This window comes from Phyllostomus discolor, chromosome 1 (genome assembly GCF_004126475.2).
Source record: "Phyllostomus discolor isolate MPI-MPIP mPhyDis1 chromosome 1, mPhyDis1.pri.v3, whole genome shotgun sequence".
NCBI lineage: Eukaryota > Metazoa > Chordata > Mammalia > Chiroptera > Phyllostomidae > Phyllostomus > Phyllostomus discolor.
Genome location: NC_040903.2, coordinates 3,936,357 through 3,954,929, shown reverse-complemented (window position 1 = coordinate 3,954,929; position 18,573 = coordinate 3,936,357). Strand labels below are relative to the sequence as shown.

Here is an 18,573-nt window from a genome sequence, read left to right as displayed (position 1 = left end):
CTGAGTGCCCGCTGAGATGCCGCTAAGGGGAGGGCCTGGGAGGTTTCTGCGAGTGTCCTAAGAGCTGGTGCATGAGCTGGGAGGTGCTGGGGAAGGAACCGGCAGCTTCGTGGGCAGCCACCTGGGTGGCAAGGCCAGGCTCTGCGTGCAGGAGACACCCTCTCCCCTTGGCTTAACACTTTGTTTTTGCTATCCCGAAATGCTTGGTTTCTGAGCAGGGGACCCGTGCTTTGATTCTGCAGTGGATGCAGCAAATTACATAGTCCGTGCTGACTGCCAGAGGTTCCTGGCTGCTGGGCAGCCCGGGGCCAGGAGGCAGTGCACCAGGGGACCTGGCCTGCACTTTTCACTTCATCCGTGCCCACATGGGGTCAGCGTTTCTTCACTTCCGGGTCGTCTGCCAGGCCCTGTTCTAGGCCCTGGGCAGTCAGTGAAGGGCTGACGCCCGGTGGAGGCACACTCAGCAGGCCGGTGCTCCCTGGGAAGCGGGAGAGCATCCGTGTGAGGCTCTGTCTGCCCCGCCTTGGGAGCCCGTGGCTCCGGATGAGACGGCGCAAGCAGCCCCTGTGGGCAGGGCTGCCTGGAGGAGATGCGTGGGTGAGTCCCCAGTCTGCCAGGGAGGGTGAGGACTTCCTGGAGGAGGGGGTGCCTGCACTTGCTGTCTTTGTAGCATGGAGGAGGAGCTGGCCAGGCGACATGGGGCAGGGTGGGGCCAGAGGGTGGGAGGTTGTTCCAGAGAGAGGATGCAGCATGTGCACGGAAATGGGGGTGACGAGGAAGTGGTGGCCAGGGACCGTGTGCATCACCTTGATGTCCCCCGAGACACACAGGTGGACGCTCAGTAAACACACCCGAGGGTCGCCAGGTGCACAAACGGGCGGATGCCGTGTGAATGAGCGAGGAGACCTCACCTCCTCCGGAGACCAGTGAGGGTGCAGGACCCCGTGGCCCGTCCTGTCCCCCGTGCTCTGGCCCCTCACCTTATTTGCATTCCTTGTAGCACACGTCCTCACCTGCACCGTGCACACACCTGTGGCCTGCCTCTCCCACTGCCAGGAGGAGGATGTGGCCGGTTCTGCCCACGGCTGTATTGTCCAGGACATGGAACAGGGGTGGCCAGCACATAGTAGGTATTCAGTAAATGTGAACAGTCGCCCCCCCCCTAAAGATGTTGAAGTCCCTGCCCCCAGCACTGGTGTGTGTGATGTCATTTGGAAACAAAGTCTTTGCAAATGATCAGGTGGAGGCCGTGGGGGTGGGCCCGGACCCAACAGGACTGTGTCCTTTCAAGGGGACATTCGAAGACAGACACAGTTGACATGAAGGTGATGTGAAGACACAGGGAGATGCCATCTGTGACCCGAGGGGCCCCTGAGCCTGCCAGGAGCAGGAGCCAGGCCTGAAACAGAGCGCCCCCTCACAGCCCTCAGAAGGAACCAGCCTGACCGACAGCGTGGCCCTGGACTTCTGGTCTTGACAGTCGTGAGACCACACGTTTCTGGGGCTTGAGGTGGCCCCCTGCAGGCTGGTCCACCTCCCCATCCCTCTATGACCTGCATCCTAATCAAGTTTTAACTGTTTTTCAATTCTGAGCTCCCTAAAGGCAAGAATTACATCTGAATCATTGTTCTCTCTAGCACCCAGCATTGTTTCCAATCCACGGAGAACTGTGTGCTGAGCCCTGCCCACGTGCCAGGTATGGGGTCAGACCTGGGGACAGGGTGCGGCAGAGAGCCTGCGCCCGGTGCCACAGGAACCTGGGAGGGAGCGGGAGAGGGAGAGCTGCGTGCCTGCAGGCGGCAGGGGCTCCGTGAACGCCCAGGCTGCCGTAGCAATGCCCTCTGCGTTCAGTCCACTTGGCGGTTTTACCACCCACATTCACGTGCGCTGCCTGTTTCACAAACCAGCTCCAGCCCACGTGGAGTTTTGGGGGGAAGGCAGTACTGGGTGGTGGTTCAGCGGGTGGGTTCTGAAGCCGGCTGGGAGCTTTGATTCCCACCTCCGTCCCTTACCGCTGTGTGGCGCGGGACAAGTCACTGAGCCCCACCAGGCCTCCATGTCAGCAGCTGTAAAACGGAGCTCTTAATAGTAACCATTTTAACCCGTGTCTACGAGGATACAGTGAGCTCCTACACGATACATGTGATGCACTTTGGGAAGCGCCTGCCAAACACACCGTACCTGAGACACTTCGTTGTTTACTGAGCACCTACTACCTGTCAGGCACTGAACTGAACTTACGCACCGGTCACTTAGGGCCTGAGCAACTCAGGTGCCAGCCGGGTTCAAAACCTGGTGGCTCTGAGAGTACACATCTCCCACTGTCTGTGTGACTTCCATGGGAAGGGTTTGCAACTGACCACTGACCCTTGCTTTAGTTATTATTCTTAGGAGTGGGTGCTTGTTTGGAAGCAATAGCATTACTGCTTGACACTGTTTTTATTTACTGAAAAGTTAAAATACTAGGAAAAGGCCCGTAAGTAACCTGTAGAATGGCTATTTAACAGAAATAAGGGCCAGCCATGATCCTGTTTGAAGATGTATCAAAAGGTCTCTTTTTAAGGAAGAGAGTCACCTGACCATCCTAGGTGACCGCAGTATCGGCATTTGGCTAACTGGATCTTAACAAGCTGTATTAGTCAGGAAATCCTGGTCTTGGATTTCTATCTGAGCAGTGAAAGTGCCTAGTGAGAAAGGACAGAGCGGTAGACGGACAGATATACAGGTGGACAGGTGGACGAATGGACGCATAGTCTATTCCTCTGCAGGACCTGTCCACGGATAACTGTCCCTTTGCATAACCTACCCAGACAGGCAGACAGGTACAGAATTTGTGGGCGTCATCACTGGGCACTGACCTTTGGCCCCACCCCAGTTCCCTGCTATGGGTTTGAACTAGCGCTTTGTAACCCTGCCTGCCAGGGTCCGCAGCCTCGGCCTGGCACTGCCCACCCCCTCCCACCACCACATCTCTGGCTGACTCCTGCCTGCCCCTGCCCTTGCCTTTAAATGCAACTCTCCCCACACCCTCATGTGCAGGTGCACACGAACTGGGCTGGGTCCTGTGTGCCGACCGGGCCTGCCCGCTCCCGCTCCGGGTCTGCTCTCTCTTTCCCTCTCCACTGCCTTCACCGAGTGGGCACCTACTGTGTGCCAGGCCCGCAGCAGGCGTCTCATCAGCATTACCCCTACTGCCCCCACTTCCCAGCTGGAGGCGCAGGGTGTGACCCGAGCCGGACAGGAGCGGGGACTGAATCAGATCATGTCTGGGAGCCCCTTTTACTAAGAGTCCCGTGGGCCGCACGCGGCTCAGGATGGCTGTGACTGTGACCCAACACAAAATCATCGACTGTTTTTGTGATTACGTGTCGCAATGCAGCTAACATGTGGCCCACAACAACCCTTCTTCTTCCAGTGTGGCGCAGAGACGCCGGAAGGCCGGACCCCCCGCTTCACGGGGAGGAGAACCGACACCGGTACTTTCTGTGCCACCACGCTCCCGGCGTGTGGGTTCCGGGTGAACACATTTGCGCGTGGAAGCGCGAACACTGTCCTCACGCGGTCTCTGAGGAGCAGGGTGGCCTGCTGTGAAAAGAGGCCGCGTTCCCACGGCTGATTCGAAGCGCCAGTAGCTGAACACAGAAACCATGCCAGAGTGTGTGTACTCACCAGACCCAGAAGAAAGCTACAAAAATATTTTATTTAAATGTTCAGGAACAATCATACATACCTAAAATCACTCAAAGTTCATGTGTTAGACATGCTAAGACCCATCATTTACACGATGATAAGACCTAAAGTGTTATCACCAGGAATGCACAAGGCAATGCATAGGACACGCCCCGCTGGCCCTCCCGCCAGAGGAGGCACCAGAAAGGCGGGGCCTGGGCTGCGCGCTGAGACCCGTGGAAGGCGCAGGCGCGCACCCAGCTGCCCTCCAAACAGACGGCCGCCCCTCCCCCACGGAGTGAGGAGCCAATCATCACTTGGGTTTGAGAAAGCTCAAAAGAGATAGTTTACTTCGATTTCAACCACGATTCGATGAAGTGGCCATTTTTCCCAGAAAGCCACTCACTTCAAGGTGCAAAAAGACACTGTAGCTCTTCCACGTTTGGGATGCTTTCAGCTAGCTGGATGCTTGATCATCCACTTCACATACTCCTGCCCTTGAACCTGAAAGAAAGCCGGCATTTATGCCCCACGTGAGATAATGCATACTGCGTCATTGGATACAATGCTAAAAAGCCCACGACACCACCTGTCTCCCCGCCACCAACCACAAATCCACGTCAGCACTAGGTCAAAAGCCCCCCACACGTGCAAAAACTCGGCCCTGTTACGAGGGTGCACCCGGGGGAGGGGGAGAAGCAGGAGCCGTGGCCAGCCGAGGGCAGGTGCTTGTGGGGACACCCGCGGACGGGGTGAGGGGCGCACTGAGAGCCTGGCGGCCCCTCTGCAGGCGCGTGTGCGCAGGGGGCCCCACGCGGCAGCAAGGTCACGAGTGCGCCAGCAGCTCTTCAGCCTGGCGGCACCGGGTGACATCCTTCTCCTCCACTGTGCTCACAGGAGCTTCCCTGTAGGGCTCCGAGGGGAGGGCGTGCGGTCTGTTAGCTGGAATGCCGGTTTGCCTTCCCGCCCCAGCGACTTTCTCAGCGTATTAACTCTCACTTCGCTGGACGCAGTCCCCCCCCCCCCCCCCCCCCCCAAAACCAGCGTGTGAGCATAAACCACGTGCTGCTGCTAGCGACGTGAAGGCGGAGACCACCTCTGTCTTTCCCACCACGCCCCCAAGCACACAGAGTGAGCACTTTCGACCTACACGGCGTGAACAAATGAGTTACACGACACTCAGCAAACAGGCCTGCGCAGAGCGGCAGGCCGGGGAGGGGGCGGGGCCTGTGGGGAGGCGGGAGTTCCACCACTGACTGGAGGGAAAAGGCTCACACCATGTCCACCAGATTTTGATGATGCAGCCAGAAGAGTTAGAACATGACAGAATTTCTTCCCCCAAATGGGTAAAATTCCTTACTTTCCCCAAATTCCAATCCTTAAGGACTATCTAGCCAATACTCACTCGTATGTAAGCTGACTGCAGTAAAAAAGAAAAGGGTCTACTCTGCGAACTCATTTACATTGGGCACTGCACTCGCCAGGCCTTCGCAGGGCGGCGTGCCACCTCCACCGGGCAGTCCGCACTCGAGCACCGGAGGGAGGGAGGGAGGGAGGGGTCTCGGTCCCTGCGATCTGCATTCAGGGGGCGAACAGCTCCGGTGCAAACACGGGGGAGCGAGGTCACAGGCCCTCTGCTACTGCTGCGCCACCTGGAACTGTCTGAAGGCCCTTCCCGAAGGGGCCCAGAATTAGCACCACCATCCCAGAGACCTTACCTTTCCAAGTCACCCGAGGAGTGAGATCAACATCACAACTCCCATAAACTGGGTGAACAGCAGCGGCGGAGTGAAAAATGACCACACGGGCCATAAAGCGATGTTGAAGCTGAAAGGAAAAGTCAAAAAACACACGGCTGACAACTCCTGCTGGAATCCACCCACGTGTGAGGGGGCAACCAAAACCCCCCTCAGAACTATCTTCTGGAGGGCGGGCCCCTTGTGGGGCGGGCTTCCTCCGCTGGGTGAGTGTTCTAGGAACCCAGCCGTATCCACGTACCAGCTGGCATCGTTGTGAGAGGCTGCGTTCAGCTTCAGTGAGTTTTTCTGAAGACTCTTTCCATGCGTCTGCCCGTTTCACGACAGGTGACTCACGCACCCGCCCATACCGCCCTGAGTGTTCAGCAGTTTCTGACCAGACTCGCACGACCTCCATGCCCCACCCCCCTATTCATCTGGTCTCACCTGAACGATTTTTGTTTGTTTGTTTCCCTACATGAGAAAGTCCTCAAAGGGAAATGTTTTGCCAGTGTGGAAGAAGTAAAACAAAAAAACGGCAGAAGCTCTAAAAGGCATCAAAACTGACAAGTTCAGAAACTGTTCTGAGCAGTGGAAAAACGTCTCGATAGGTGCATTGCATCAAATGGAGAGCACTTTTTGAAGGTGACTGACATTTAAGCATTCTTACAAGAATATGTACATACTTTTTTATAAATAAATTCCAGGGGTTTTTTGGGCGGGGGGGGGCGGGAGTCATCCTTCTTTGTATATTTTATAACAGAATCCAGATTTAAAGAACTCACTTTTTTACTCAGTTTGGGACAGTTCATTTGGCCAACAACATTATATGTATATTTTCTCAGAGATGTGATTTCTCAAACATCGGAAGTATCACAATCTCTCCCAAAAGGACTTGGAACTGGGATCACTAACGGTCCTCTAATGAGAGCTGGCTTCCTAGGGACTGGAGCCTCTGAAAGCCGGTGTCTCCAGTGGGACACGGACTGAAATGGCCACAGCCTGGCCTCACGCACAAACGGTCGCGGTAACAAGATGGTAAAGGCATTTCCCTGGCAGCACCAGGAGGGAAAAAGTGACCATCCGTGACTTTCTATCGCATTTCCCACGGAGGGAAGCACCACCCCTGTCACCAGGGGAAGAACCAACACCTTCCGGGCGTGCCGGGGTTTTGTGGGCCGAACTTAGAAGAGCAGAAGTTAACGAGGGAAGACGATCGTCAATTCAACGCTTCAGGTAGTTATGGATTTTAATATGTAATGCTTTAGTAAGCAGGACCTTCAAATAGCTATAATTATCCTCTTCTGAAGAATAAAATGACATTTCTGAGGGCGACAGGGGCCTTACAAGAAAATGCAAATTAACACACCTGTCGACCCACATTCCTGGAGGGTTAATGACAGCCACGTCCCAACGTACCACGTCAACCACCCTTCAACTTCAACTACAGAAAGTCATTAAAAAACAGATTTAAACGGAGTATGTACAAAAGTACATGCCTTTTCCAAAATCAAGAACCTGAAGGCGACACTGAGTGAGAACTCCCTGTGCATGGAGAGTGGCTTTTCTCCCGGACTGGTGGCACCGTGGGATTTATTTCCTCTGCACTTTCTGTAATTAACAGATTTCTCTTCAGTGAGCAAGTACACTTTCATAGACATTTCACTGAGTGCCTATGAACTAACAAAAAAGGATACTGATTTTGGTGTTTTTACGTTGTAGGAATAAAAGAATAAAACCAACTGTAAGCCCAACGACAGGAAGCTGGCTGAGCTAGTGATGTCCACGCAGCGCTGACTACGCAACTACCAAAAACTGAGGTGCACCAGTATGGGAGAATGTGTGTATGTACACACACACACACACACACACACACACACTAAACAGAAACGTGCGCCTGTGCGTAAGAGACATATACTAGCATGTTCTCAATAGCATTGTTAATACCACCACCAAACTGGAAGCAATCTAAACGCTATCAACAGTAGAAAAAATGCACTGGGAATCGGCTATAGGCTGGACTGCTAAACAGTAATGAGTAACTGTTATGCGTAACAACATGGATAAATCACACATAATGCAACACAGAAAGAGCAAACATAAAAGAATATGTAGCCCTGGCTGGTGTGGCTCAGTGGATTGAATGCCAGCCTATGAACCAAAGGGTCACCAGTTCCATCCCTAGTCAGGGCACGTGCCTGGGTTGCAAGCCAGGTCCCTGGTTGGGGGCGTGCAGGAGGCAACCGCACCTTGATGTCTCTCTCCCTCTTTGTCTCCCTCCCTTCCCCCTCTCTAAAAATAAATAAATAAAGTTTTAAAAAAAAGAATATGTAAAAATACATTTCTATATAGTTTACAAACACAAACCAAACAAAAATAGAGTATGCAAGAGATGCAAAAGGAAGCAATCGGCACTGAGGCCGGGGTGGCGTTTTCCTGTGGCCAGACGGGTGGGGCAGCGGCTGCGGAGGGAGAAAGGGGCTGTGGGGGGTGGGCCTGAGTCTCCTTCTAGCCCCGGGGTGGGGGCAGTTACCTCAAAGCCCCTTTCATGGTTCACTCAGTTGTGAGATTTCGTTTTTCCTACTTTCTGTGTGCATTATGCTTCACAGTGAAGATGATTTAAAAAGCAAGTTGCAGAATATATGCATATATAGCATTGTCACCATTTGTTGGGGAGGTTTTGGCTCTGTTTTTAAATTGTTCGAGTTCACCATTTGTGTTTTAAATAACTGAACACACGAAGAAAGGTATTACTGAAAAGGGGAACCAGAGACTAGAAATGACAGGGGAACTATTTTCCCGTTATTCCTTTTTTTGCTCTGAAATTCGCACCACGTACAACAGCGCCCGAGCAACAGAATTTCTGCTCCTGTCAGCCATGTCCCCGTGAACTCACCAGATCCCCGCTGCGATAAAGGCAGCGGTCGTGAGGGGTATCAGGGCCGGGTACTGGGCATCGTAGTCCCCGATCCCGCGGTACCACTCCAGGTAGAGAATGCAGAAGAGCGCAATGGACAGGCTGAGAAGCAGCAGGGCGCCCCCAACGAGGAACCAGCTGTGGAGACAAAGACGATGTCAGGGTTGACGGCGCTTAGCGAATCAGCAGACACCATACAGGTTTTCACTGACCGCCTAAAACTCCATTTCTGCGAGCGCAACAATTGAAAAAAGGAACACAGGGACCCACAGCTCCGCGATCCCCGACCTCAGAAAGTCTCCACCTCCTGGGAGACAAGGGGAGAAGGGATGAGCCTGGGACCCACGGCAGGACAGAAAAGTGCGACTTTAGATACAGGTGTGCGTATGTACTTTCATACACCAACCAGGCAAAACAGACCCCTGGTTATGGAGACACGTTTTCTTTAAGAATACAGGAAAGAGAGCGGCTTTCTGTTTGTTTCTGAACTTTTGAGTGTGACAGTAATAACAGGCACTGTTAACTCCTCCAGGTAGGGTTTCTTAGAATGCTGAAAGTCAATTTGGAAGATGGTTAGTTCATGGTGTCTCTCATAAAAGATTGCTAAGTGAAGCCCTCACATTTTTGGAAGATTTCCAATGATCCTCCAAGAGGCAATGTCTTCCTTCTCGCTTCCAATTGTACCCAAGACCCAACTCAGTGTGTGTGACCCCACTGACCTCTTCCTTCTGGCCCCTGCTGGTCATGGGAGGAGGCCAGGTTCGGGGAACAGAGTCCCTTTCCCAGCCAGTCCCCCAACTCCACCCAATACCCCCATTTATCATTTGCTTCTCCATGGGGAGAAGACTGGCATTCCATGTAGTAGACAGAGGGGGCACAGGGCGCTGGAACTGTCATCAAGTTCACAGGTACTGAGTGGACGTCCAACAATGGCAAGGTTCTAGATCGCTTTTATGATGATGCAACTCTGGACTAGAGAACTGTGGGAGGCAGGATGCAGTGGTTAGGAACACAATCTTGAACACCCGAGTCTGAATTCAGCTCTGGCATGACCAGCTTTGTGACTCGGGGCCAATCAGGGCACTGCGGCGTGCTTCAGACGTACTGACGGTGTTTACGCACAAACAGCTGCGAAAAGGAAATCATGCCCAGGACAGCGCTTCAAGCCCCTTATGCCACTGATGTCCTTTCTCTCCAGGTCAAGTATTTCCACTCTCCTTTTGAGGGGCCTTCAGAGACCTCTCCACACCACAGTTCTCAGTCCCTCCTCCTAGAGCTCCTGAGCTTTATCTTTGCAAAGACCTCCGTCTCTACTTTCTCCTCCCGTGACTGCCTTCTCTCATTTACCACCTTTCCCATCCAACAACACACCTGTGCTGAAAGGCACAAGGAAGTAACTCCCGTCTCACCCACTCTGCGGCACACGCCCCGAGCATGCGCTGACTCACCTAGCTATCATGAGCACCTCCCAGCGCCGGGCCTAGCAGACACCAGGTACCTGCTAAGCGTTTGAAGACTTCAACGGACAAAATAAAACATGAAAAATAAGACAAGGGTGTTTAACGTATGAACCAGCAACATTTTCTTACCTACTGGTGTGAAAGTTTTCTTTAATAGTTTTAAAGAAGTCAGCATAATAGGTCACAACAATGGAGGCCAATATCCAAAACCCAGAATGGATGTTAAGTCTTGGAAGAGGTTTCTGCTTTTTCTCAACAGCTGCAGAGGCTCCTGCAAGTAAGGGAGATTTCTACTTATCAAATTACCACAAGTTCCTGGGGACAAATGAACCTGTTTTAAGCCAAGAAAGAAAATTTTCTAGGGCTTTCTAAAAACCAGATTCTCTCCCAGCATAGCATTAATTTTTTCTGTGAAACCACCAATATGACCTTATATTTGCAGAAATAATTACTAGGCATGCACTATAAAACATGTTCTATATAGTCAACCTTTTTCCTCTCCATGAATTTTGAAATCAAATTTACATATTCAGTCTTTCAGAAAGAATGATGACATCTGGTAGTGTAAGAATTTTAACATTATGTTTCATGTTTCATTTAGGAAAGTAATCAGTCCTATTAAGGCAAATGCAAAAGGCAAATGTTAGAGCACAAAATGGACCTGTGATTTTCCAAAAATACTACTCATAACTATTTATTTTAAACAAACACAGCTGTTAAGGCAGCTCAAAAGTGGAGAGGGCATGCTGGATCTAGTCCTGGGGCCCAATATGAAAGAGCCTGCAGCCGGGGCTGGGTCAAGCTCCCAGGTGACTGACATGCCCCTGGTATACATTGGAGGCTCTCAACCTTTAGGATTCCTAAGAAGCCTGTTCCTAATACAAATTCCGGGAGATAATACCCTCAAATTTTATAACCCAGAATGCCTGGACATGTTTTCTGTTTTAGAAAGGTATTAAATGCAAATGGTTTACAACATACAGGGCAAGAAGGTCTAAAATGAAATCCACCTCTCCCAGTTCCCCTGCCCAGAAGCAACCGCCAGTATCCCCTTCTGGGTTCTTCTACGCTCTCCGCATCTACAGGAAAACACACAGCGCACAGCATCCCAGACCCGTCTGTATCCAAAGGGCGACATACCACCACTGTTCTGAGCCGCCCTTTGAAAATCACCCACGTCGGTAGACAAAAGTCTACCTGCCTGCGAGTCTTCAGGCAGCTGTCGGCTATTACCAGCAATGCTGAGGTGAGACACTTGGCTCATACGTCCTGGGTTACCCGTACAAGTATGTTTGGCCTATTCTTAGAAATAGAACCGGTGAGTATTTTTAATGGGGTTAGATCGTCATTTCTGGGGATCCTAAAGCGCTGCCTGGGATGAAGATGCGCGGGACTACGTGATCTCTAAGGATCTTTTAGGACACTCAATAGCCTCCTTGCAAACTACTGGTAAGCCTCGACAAACGAAACCCGCCCCTCCTGACCCGGCAGGGCTGCGGGAGACCCGCAAAGCCGGCTGTTTCGGGGCGCCTCGGCCCCGCGAACCTCGGCGCGCTTCGAGGCGCGCCCGCAAGAGCGCCTCACCCTGCCTGGCGAAGCCTTCGCCGTCCAGCGACGCCTCGGCGTCGAGCGCGAACAGGTATCGTCTCCGTAACTGCTCCCGGGCCCGGAGGGCGTCCATCTTGGCGTCCATCTTGGCGTCCTAGGAAACGCGACGGAAGTGACGTCAACCCCCGGAACCGCCGGTATCGACTTCCGGATGGACGGGTTTCTTTCTGTGAGCGCCGGAGAGGGTATTGCTTCTAAGGTTTCAGTTGGTGAGAGTCTAGGGCAGAGTTGGCTTCGCAATCAGCGCCCTCAGATCCGCTAAATGATTTGTTTCAAAATGATGATCCTCTCACGGCCGAAAATATCCCATTTTTCCGGAGCACCGACATTACGGATGCCGCCTGCCTCGCTGTGCTCTCTGCCTCCGCAGGTGCCCAAAGCTGAGGAGTACCCTCGTGCGGGCCTCGACTCCCAGCCCCCGGCTTCTTTCTCACTTCTCCCCAGCGAGACCTCGGAGGAGGAAAGGACCGTGGGCACCAGCTGTTGAGCCTCAGGCCTGGCATTGACCGACCATTCGGGTGGACTTGAGCAAGAAATAAACCTCTCCGGGCCTTTCCTCTTCTGCACCCCGGGCATTATACCTGCCTCCTCGATTTGTTGCGGGGTTTAAGTGCGAAGCATCTGTGTATTGTTCCTGTTAGCACCCTTTTTCCAACTTCTGAGCAATTTCACCAGCTGGGAATGTGGGCCCTAAATTTATACTTTCCCAGAAAACTGCCATCTCCCCTCACTCATGCTCATAAATCGAAAAACACTGTGTCACTAACTCACAAGGTTTTCTGTATCAAGAATCCTATCACACTCCTACCGTGTCCTGTGTTGAGTGTGCTTAACCATTCAGACGTTTACTGAGCACCTACTGTTTGCTTGGAACTGTTAGGCACTGTGCTAGACAACGGAAAGATGAAGAAGATGCGATGTTACACTTGAGGAGCTCCTGGACCAAAGATGACCTCAGAGCTGTACTACAGTATGTTCGGGTATTTATGAATGTATGGAAGCATTTTCTTAAGTCAACAGACATTCCCCAAACAGCTGCATCTGCTAAAAATGCCAAGGAAGGAGTGAAGTTAGAATCTTGTGGAGGAGATGATTTCAATACAATGTATGGAAACACTGTATATAGGGTTACTCCAGCACAGAATAAAGGCCTGTGCATTCTGCGGGGGAGGTGTGGGGAGCAGGGGCAGTGGCTTGAAGTGTGTCAGATACAGAAGTGGGCAGCCCAGAAAGCCACCCAGAAAGTAAAATTTAACTTGCTCAGTTGGCGCTCTTTAGATCTTCTATGTCATGGGTATTTGCAGAAGAAATGTAGTAAGAATGTCAAGTGTCTAGTGGTTGGTTTCTGTCATTTCTTCAGCCTTTCTAGCCAACCCACTGGAGCAAAGGATTTAACAGCGGGTTGGATCATATGGCCTTTCTACACAATACCTCCTCTTTCTTGTTCTGTTTTGTTTTTTCTTTTCAGACTCCTAAAGAACCACAGTTCATCCCTTCAAAGCCATCTGGGGTCTGTGCCCTCCTTTCTTCTCTCTCTCTCTTGTATAGGGTCAGAAGGCTTGTTAACAGGAAGTGAATTCCTCCTATCAAATACAGTCTTCTGTTAATTGTCTCAACAGAAAACAATCAACAGAAGACTGTATTTTTGCAAGGAGGTCCTTCCAAAAAGGTCAGTGCTGGGTCTCCCCTGTAACTGAATATTCCCAGAACACTGCAGCAATCCCAGGGTCTCCACACGTAGTATGTTCCAGTCAGATCCGGTTTCCCCTTTGGTGGTTTCAGGGTCTTTGTATTTGGCTCTGGAAACTGTCCAGCATTTTTTCCCTTGGTATTTTAAAGGGCACTACTTGAATACCATACTGATGATACTTAAAAGCAGGCTGGGAAAAATCCAGTGTCTAATGACTACGTCTTCAAGTTCTTAAATGTGTGCTCTGTGCGCCTTCATGACAGATACATGATATCTGCGTGCTAGCCACCAAGACATTCTCAAATGCAGTGTGGACTACTTGGCGGGGGAGGTGCAGGGTGGGTGCTGGTGGTGGTGATGAACTGGACTGTGACCTTGGCTGGCCTCCCCTTAGCAGCATGCTTAACTCTAGCACAGTTTTAGACTATTCAATGGGGCTCCATCACTGTGGGGTCTTGGGCAAGTTGCTTCATTGTTCTAAAAGTTTTCATTTCTTCATCTATGACACAGCAGGTACCGGAGTGAAGATAAATGTATCCCAGTTGCTTAGCATAGTGCCTGGCACCCAGTATGTGTTCAAGTATGTGAACACAGTCTGTGTTCAATAGTAACTACACAGTATGTGAACTCAGTATGTAGTTACTATTCATTACTAGTTAGCAGGGCTCGCCAGGCCTTCCAGCTCCTGCTCGCCTCTCAGTCAGGTGTTCCCTTCCCCTCGGGCTCCAGTTACTCGCTGCTGCAGTTTTCCTTTGCCGCTTCTCTCCTTAGTCAACGGGGGCCACCACCATGTCTCGGCATCTCCCTGGCGCCTTGCAAACAGCTGGCACGTAACAGGAGCTCCACTGCCTGGTCTGCACTGTGGCCCCGGACCCCACAGGGATCCCACAAGGCCTTAGCTGGCCGTGTGGCCACACGTGTGTCTGCCCAGCGTCCCTTCCTCTGAGAAACCGCTTCTCCTGCTTTCTGCAGTAGCCCCACAGAGTTCTCAGGAGGCTAGGAGAGGGCTCCGGGCTGTACCCAGATCTGTCAGCCCCCAGGACTGGTGAGCTGTTGGTGGGGCGTGAGGTCCGTGTGGGCTTGGGGCTGCCACCATGGAGTCAGGGAGGGAGCCCACCAGGAAGGAAGCTTTGGGATGCGAGCCAAGCCAAGAGGTCTCAGTAGCGTCGTCTCAACTCCTGAACCCAGCCAAGCTCTAATTCACTTAGGTGAGGAGGTGAGCGCGGGGGCTGGCTGCCTGGTGGCTCTGTCATTACTGGCCCTTTCAGCCTTGGGAAGGCCTCCTATCTTCTCCTTTGCCTTAGTTTCCTCGCTTGCCAAACAGGGTTAAGAATAGCACCTACCCCACAGGACTATGTCAAAATTACATTAACATATGTAAAGTTCTGATAACAAGCATGGCCCAGAGAAAGCTCTCAATTCACCTTACCTGTGGTTACTCCATTGTTGAGTCCGCACAGATTTCTCAGTCCCCCCCCCCCCCCCCCCGCAAAAAAGGGTTGTCTAAAAAAAAATCAGTGCCAACTTGACTTGTTTTCTGCTACTTGCAACCCTGGGGCCAGACCAAAGCAGCCCTGTCTGTCACTGTGCCCCGTGGCTGCCCCAGTGGTCCCCGGCTGGACTGTGGGTCCCTCCAGAAGTGAGTTCACACAGGTAAAGCCCTTAGAAAAGCACCTGCCGTATGGAAAGTGCTCGTAAACGTTAATGTATCTCACCTGGGATACCACCCTTCGTTCTAAGAAGCAAGCCTTCCATTATGTGACAATGCAATGAAATGTGTCTCTACACAGCGCCACCTCACTGCCAAAGCTGTGCAGTTGGGGGTGCTCCGTGAACGGACCTAAGCATTTTAAAGGCTTTGACTGCTCTGTTCAAACCAGCTCCAAAAGGAAGACGCCCCGATCTGCCCGGCACCCCCTGGGCAGTGGGCAGGAGAGGCCGCAGCACGTGCACCAACCACGGGCTCTGCCGTGTCGGTTAGTGTATGATTCGAACTATCTCATGTTGGATGAAACCTTGAAAAGGGCTTCCTGGTCACATGACCCATCGTGGACCGTACTTGGAATCCTCGCGTCGGCCATTTTTCTTTAAAAGCTCTACCTGGAGTATCTCCATAATAATGGTCTAAAAATCATCAGTGGTAAGAAAGTGGAAACAAGGATGGAGGTCCTGATCAAAGGCCAAGAGGAGAAACCCAAGTTACCAAGGAGACACCCGAGTTCAAACCCTGATGCTACTGCTTCCCGTGTGACCCGGGGGCGAGTCGCGTCAGCGCTCTGCGCTGCCTCACCCAGGAAACCGGCACGATGACATCACCCTCCCGGAGCTGCGGGAGGGCGCGCGCGGTGTGTGTAAGGAAGGGGCTTGGCGCCGCGCCTTGCACAGAGGAAGCCCTCCGCAGAAGGGAACTACGAGGACGTCGTGGCCAGGGAAGTGGAGTCTCGGCAGTGGGAAAGGCAGTCCTGCGGTGCACGTGGTCAGTGCCCGCAGAGCAGCCCAGGTCTGGGCACTACAGCCAGGAAGCGGTGGGCTGGTGCCAGGGGGAGGAGCTTAGGCTACAGAAGGGGGCGGGGTTTGATGATGCTGCAAACAATGGCCGTCCTTCTCGGAGCACCCTACCCCTGGTGTGGCAACTACTTAATCCTCATAGCAACCGTATGATGCAGTGACTATCGCGATTACCATTTTGCACACGAGGAAACTGAGGCACAGACTTTTTTTATTATGGCATCTGAGGAAGCTTTCATTTATCCCCTGGATGTAAGTGATTAAACTGGCTGCTTGATAGTTTAATTGCAGAGTGAGTACCTCGTTTTCTGGGAGTTGAAAGGCTGGTCCCCGCGCAGGTCTCTGCCCGTAACCTCACAGCTAGCAGAGTGGAGCTGGGGTTGGAGCCCAGGTGGACTTGGCCTCGGAGCTGCCAGGCTGCACGCGGCCTCTGCTGATGCAGAGCCTCTCAGGACCCAAGCTGCAGAAAAGTCTGCGTGCAGGCTCATTCGTGCTGAGTGCTGGCCCCCCAGTGCTGGACCGCCAGGTCGGGGGGAAGCCAGGAAGGGACTACACGGTGACTTGGCTGCCCCGTTGGCCGTTTCCCACCCAGGCCCTGGCAGACATTGCTAATCGATCACGGCACGTCTTCCCCTTCCTAAGAGCGGGAGCAGGGCCTCCAAATCCCGAAGAACAGCCGGATAATCAGTGTTGATTGACTAGAGTGATGGGTCAGATAAAATCTGTTTGCTCTCCCCAGCTGAGGGCTCAGGGCAGGCCAGGCGACAGTAGAGAAATGCAAGCTCTTATGCCAGTAAGAATCTGCATCCTTCCTTAGAAGCCGCCGCACATGGCTCGTCTAGATGCCCTGAAATCGCAGAGGCAGACACGCACCCACGCACGTCTTGAAGAGAGCCGGTGGGGAAATTCCCCGGCCAGCCTCAGGAAGACCCAGGCTTCCCAAGGTCCCTGGAGGGCAGAGCCCTGCATGCAGAGCGTCCCTGGGGCTCTAAGTGCCCCCTGAACGTCATCCCCGGTACCACAAACAGCTCTTGAGGACACTTACAGGCCTCAAGTTAAAACAAACAGACAAACAAACAAAACAGGAGGGAGAAAACCCCTGCCTCTCAAGACTGGCAATGGCAACAGAGAGCAGACTGCATGGCTGTGGGGCGGGGGGGGCACCTTCTGGATCCCTGCATCAGGGCTCTGACGAGGCTAGAAGATCTGGTGTTAGGGTACCCTCTCGCCCCCCCAGCACTGGCACAGAGAGCCCTCCGGGCAGACGCCCTCTGCCCTCAGGAGCTGCATTCTTGGACTTCTGCCATCAGCCCGAGTCTGGTCGTCACAGCTGGTCGGAGGGAAGGTGGCCCAGGGCTCACTCCTGCATGGCCTCCCCGTTCTGAGCCTCGGTTGCCACACTGGACTGCAAAACGCTGGGCGCACCTGACATGAAGGCCCCAGCCTGTCACGCGTCTTCATCACTTGGAAGGCAACATGCAGCCCACTGTCCCCCAATCCTGCCTGTGAGCAGCATCACGGACAATGGCCAGGGCACAGTGACCAATGCCAGGGATGCCGGAAAGGTGGCAGGTGAGAAAACCAGGGTGGGTGTCAGATGGGTCTCTGGCAGATCTGGAGACACCCAAGCGCCAGGCCCACTAGACCTGCGCTGGGAGAGGCGGAATGTGGAAGAGTTCAATCTCACGTTCACCTTAGATGAAGATGGAGTGGTCAAGCCTGCCCCAAGCACCGCCGGACCAGCTCCCAAACCCCCGGAGCTCCAGTGCTGTGCGTTCGAGTCTGCGAGGGGCGGCCAGCTGCCAGAGCCCAAGGGCAGTCCCTGTGCCAGACCGGGGTGGCTGCGGGTCCTGCTCTGCGGCCAGAGCCCCTGGGCTCCTCCTGCCTCCAGCTGCCGCTTCCAGCAGAGACCTCCGGAGACTGCCCATCGGAACTGTCCCCTGGCCTTGCTTCCTCATCCTCATCCTCGTCCTCATTGGGAACCGAGAGGCCACCACCTCCAGCCCCAACGTGCAGTTGCTGCGCTAACTTTCCTGTGCAGCCGACCCCGTGTGTGCCCTGTGCTGCCGGCACGTTTGAAGCCTTGAGGACCGTGGCTGGCAGGGGTGACAGAAATGAGGACCCTATCAGTGTATGACCCTTCCTTTTGCCAGATTTTGCCTTACAGCATCACAGTAAAACTGACCAAAAAATATGATCAACACAAATCTCGCAAAGCTAAGGTGTTGTCAGTCAATGTGACCCTTAGGGGGTGGCCCGCACCCCACTGTGCACAGGGGTGGAAGCACGTCCTGGACTGGCCTCTGGAGTCCCAGTGGGCTCTGCCCTCGTCCCTGACCACACGCTCTGGGTCAGGACTCCCTCCACCAGTTTACGGAGTGTCCACAGCTCTTGAGCACTGTCACTGAAGACGGCAGCGGTAACCCCTGAACTCGTCTCCGCCAGGTTTCAGGGACGGTGCTGTGTACTCTACACACACTAGTGCGTTCCCTCACCCCTCGGTGGGGGACCTCCATCCCCCGTCCAGGTGGAACAGGCAAGCTTCAGAGAGGTTAGCCGTCCAGGGACCAGCCAGGGCCTGACGGCAGGCCTGGCTTGGAGGCCTCGGCCTTCACCCACCTGGACACTGTGCCCCTGGAGCCCGCCCGTCACTCCCCAGCGGCACGGCTCCAATCGGGACTGACCACAGAGCTGCTGGGCTCGGCCGGCACGTGCAGGGCAGCAGCTGGCTCCTCGGGCCCACCCCGAGCAGAGGTTCCAAGAGCACCCACGTCCTATTCCTGCTCACCCCTGCAGGATGAGGTGCTGACTACAAGCCAGCACTGCATAAAAGGGCAATTCCACCTTTAAGGGACTTGTGGCCCAAACCTATTCAGATAGGGAAAGCGGCACAGCACAGCTCTCCGGCACAGCAGGCTAGGCCTTGGAGCGGCGTCTCTGAATGCACTGCAGTCCGGCCAGGGGACTGGAGCCACACCTGGGTCT

General features: G+C 53.5%; 1 protein-coding gene and 1 long non-coding RNA gene across 2 annotated transcripts; one reads left to right on the top strand and one right to left on the bottom strand.

Annotated features, from left to right (window-relative positions):
- Positions 1-3,680: 3,680 nt before the first annotated feature.
- TMEM128 (transmembrane protein 128) lies at positions 3,681-11,504 on the bottom strand. Its single transcript, XM_028507691.2, has 5 exons — positions 11,367-11,504; positions 9,912-10,053; positions 8,302-8,460; positions 5,388-5,496; positions 3,681-4,173 (listed from the first exon to the last, which is right to left on the bottom strand). The coding sequence occupies exons 1-4, from the start codon at positions 11,473-11,475 to the stop codon at positions 5,397-5,399; spliced, it is 510 nt and encodes a 169-aa protein (XP_028363492.1). The 5' UTR covers positions 11,476-11,504; the 3' UTR covers positions 3,681-4,173; positions 5,388-5,396.
- On the top strand, positions 11,467-12,861 carry LOC118499048. Its single transcript, XR_004901545.1, has 2 exons — positions 11,467-12,724; positions 12,789-12,861. It is a non-coding gene; the product is annotated as an uncharacterized LOC118499048 (long non-coding RNA).
- The last annotated feature ends 5,712 nt before the right edge of the window (positions 12,862-18,573 follow it).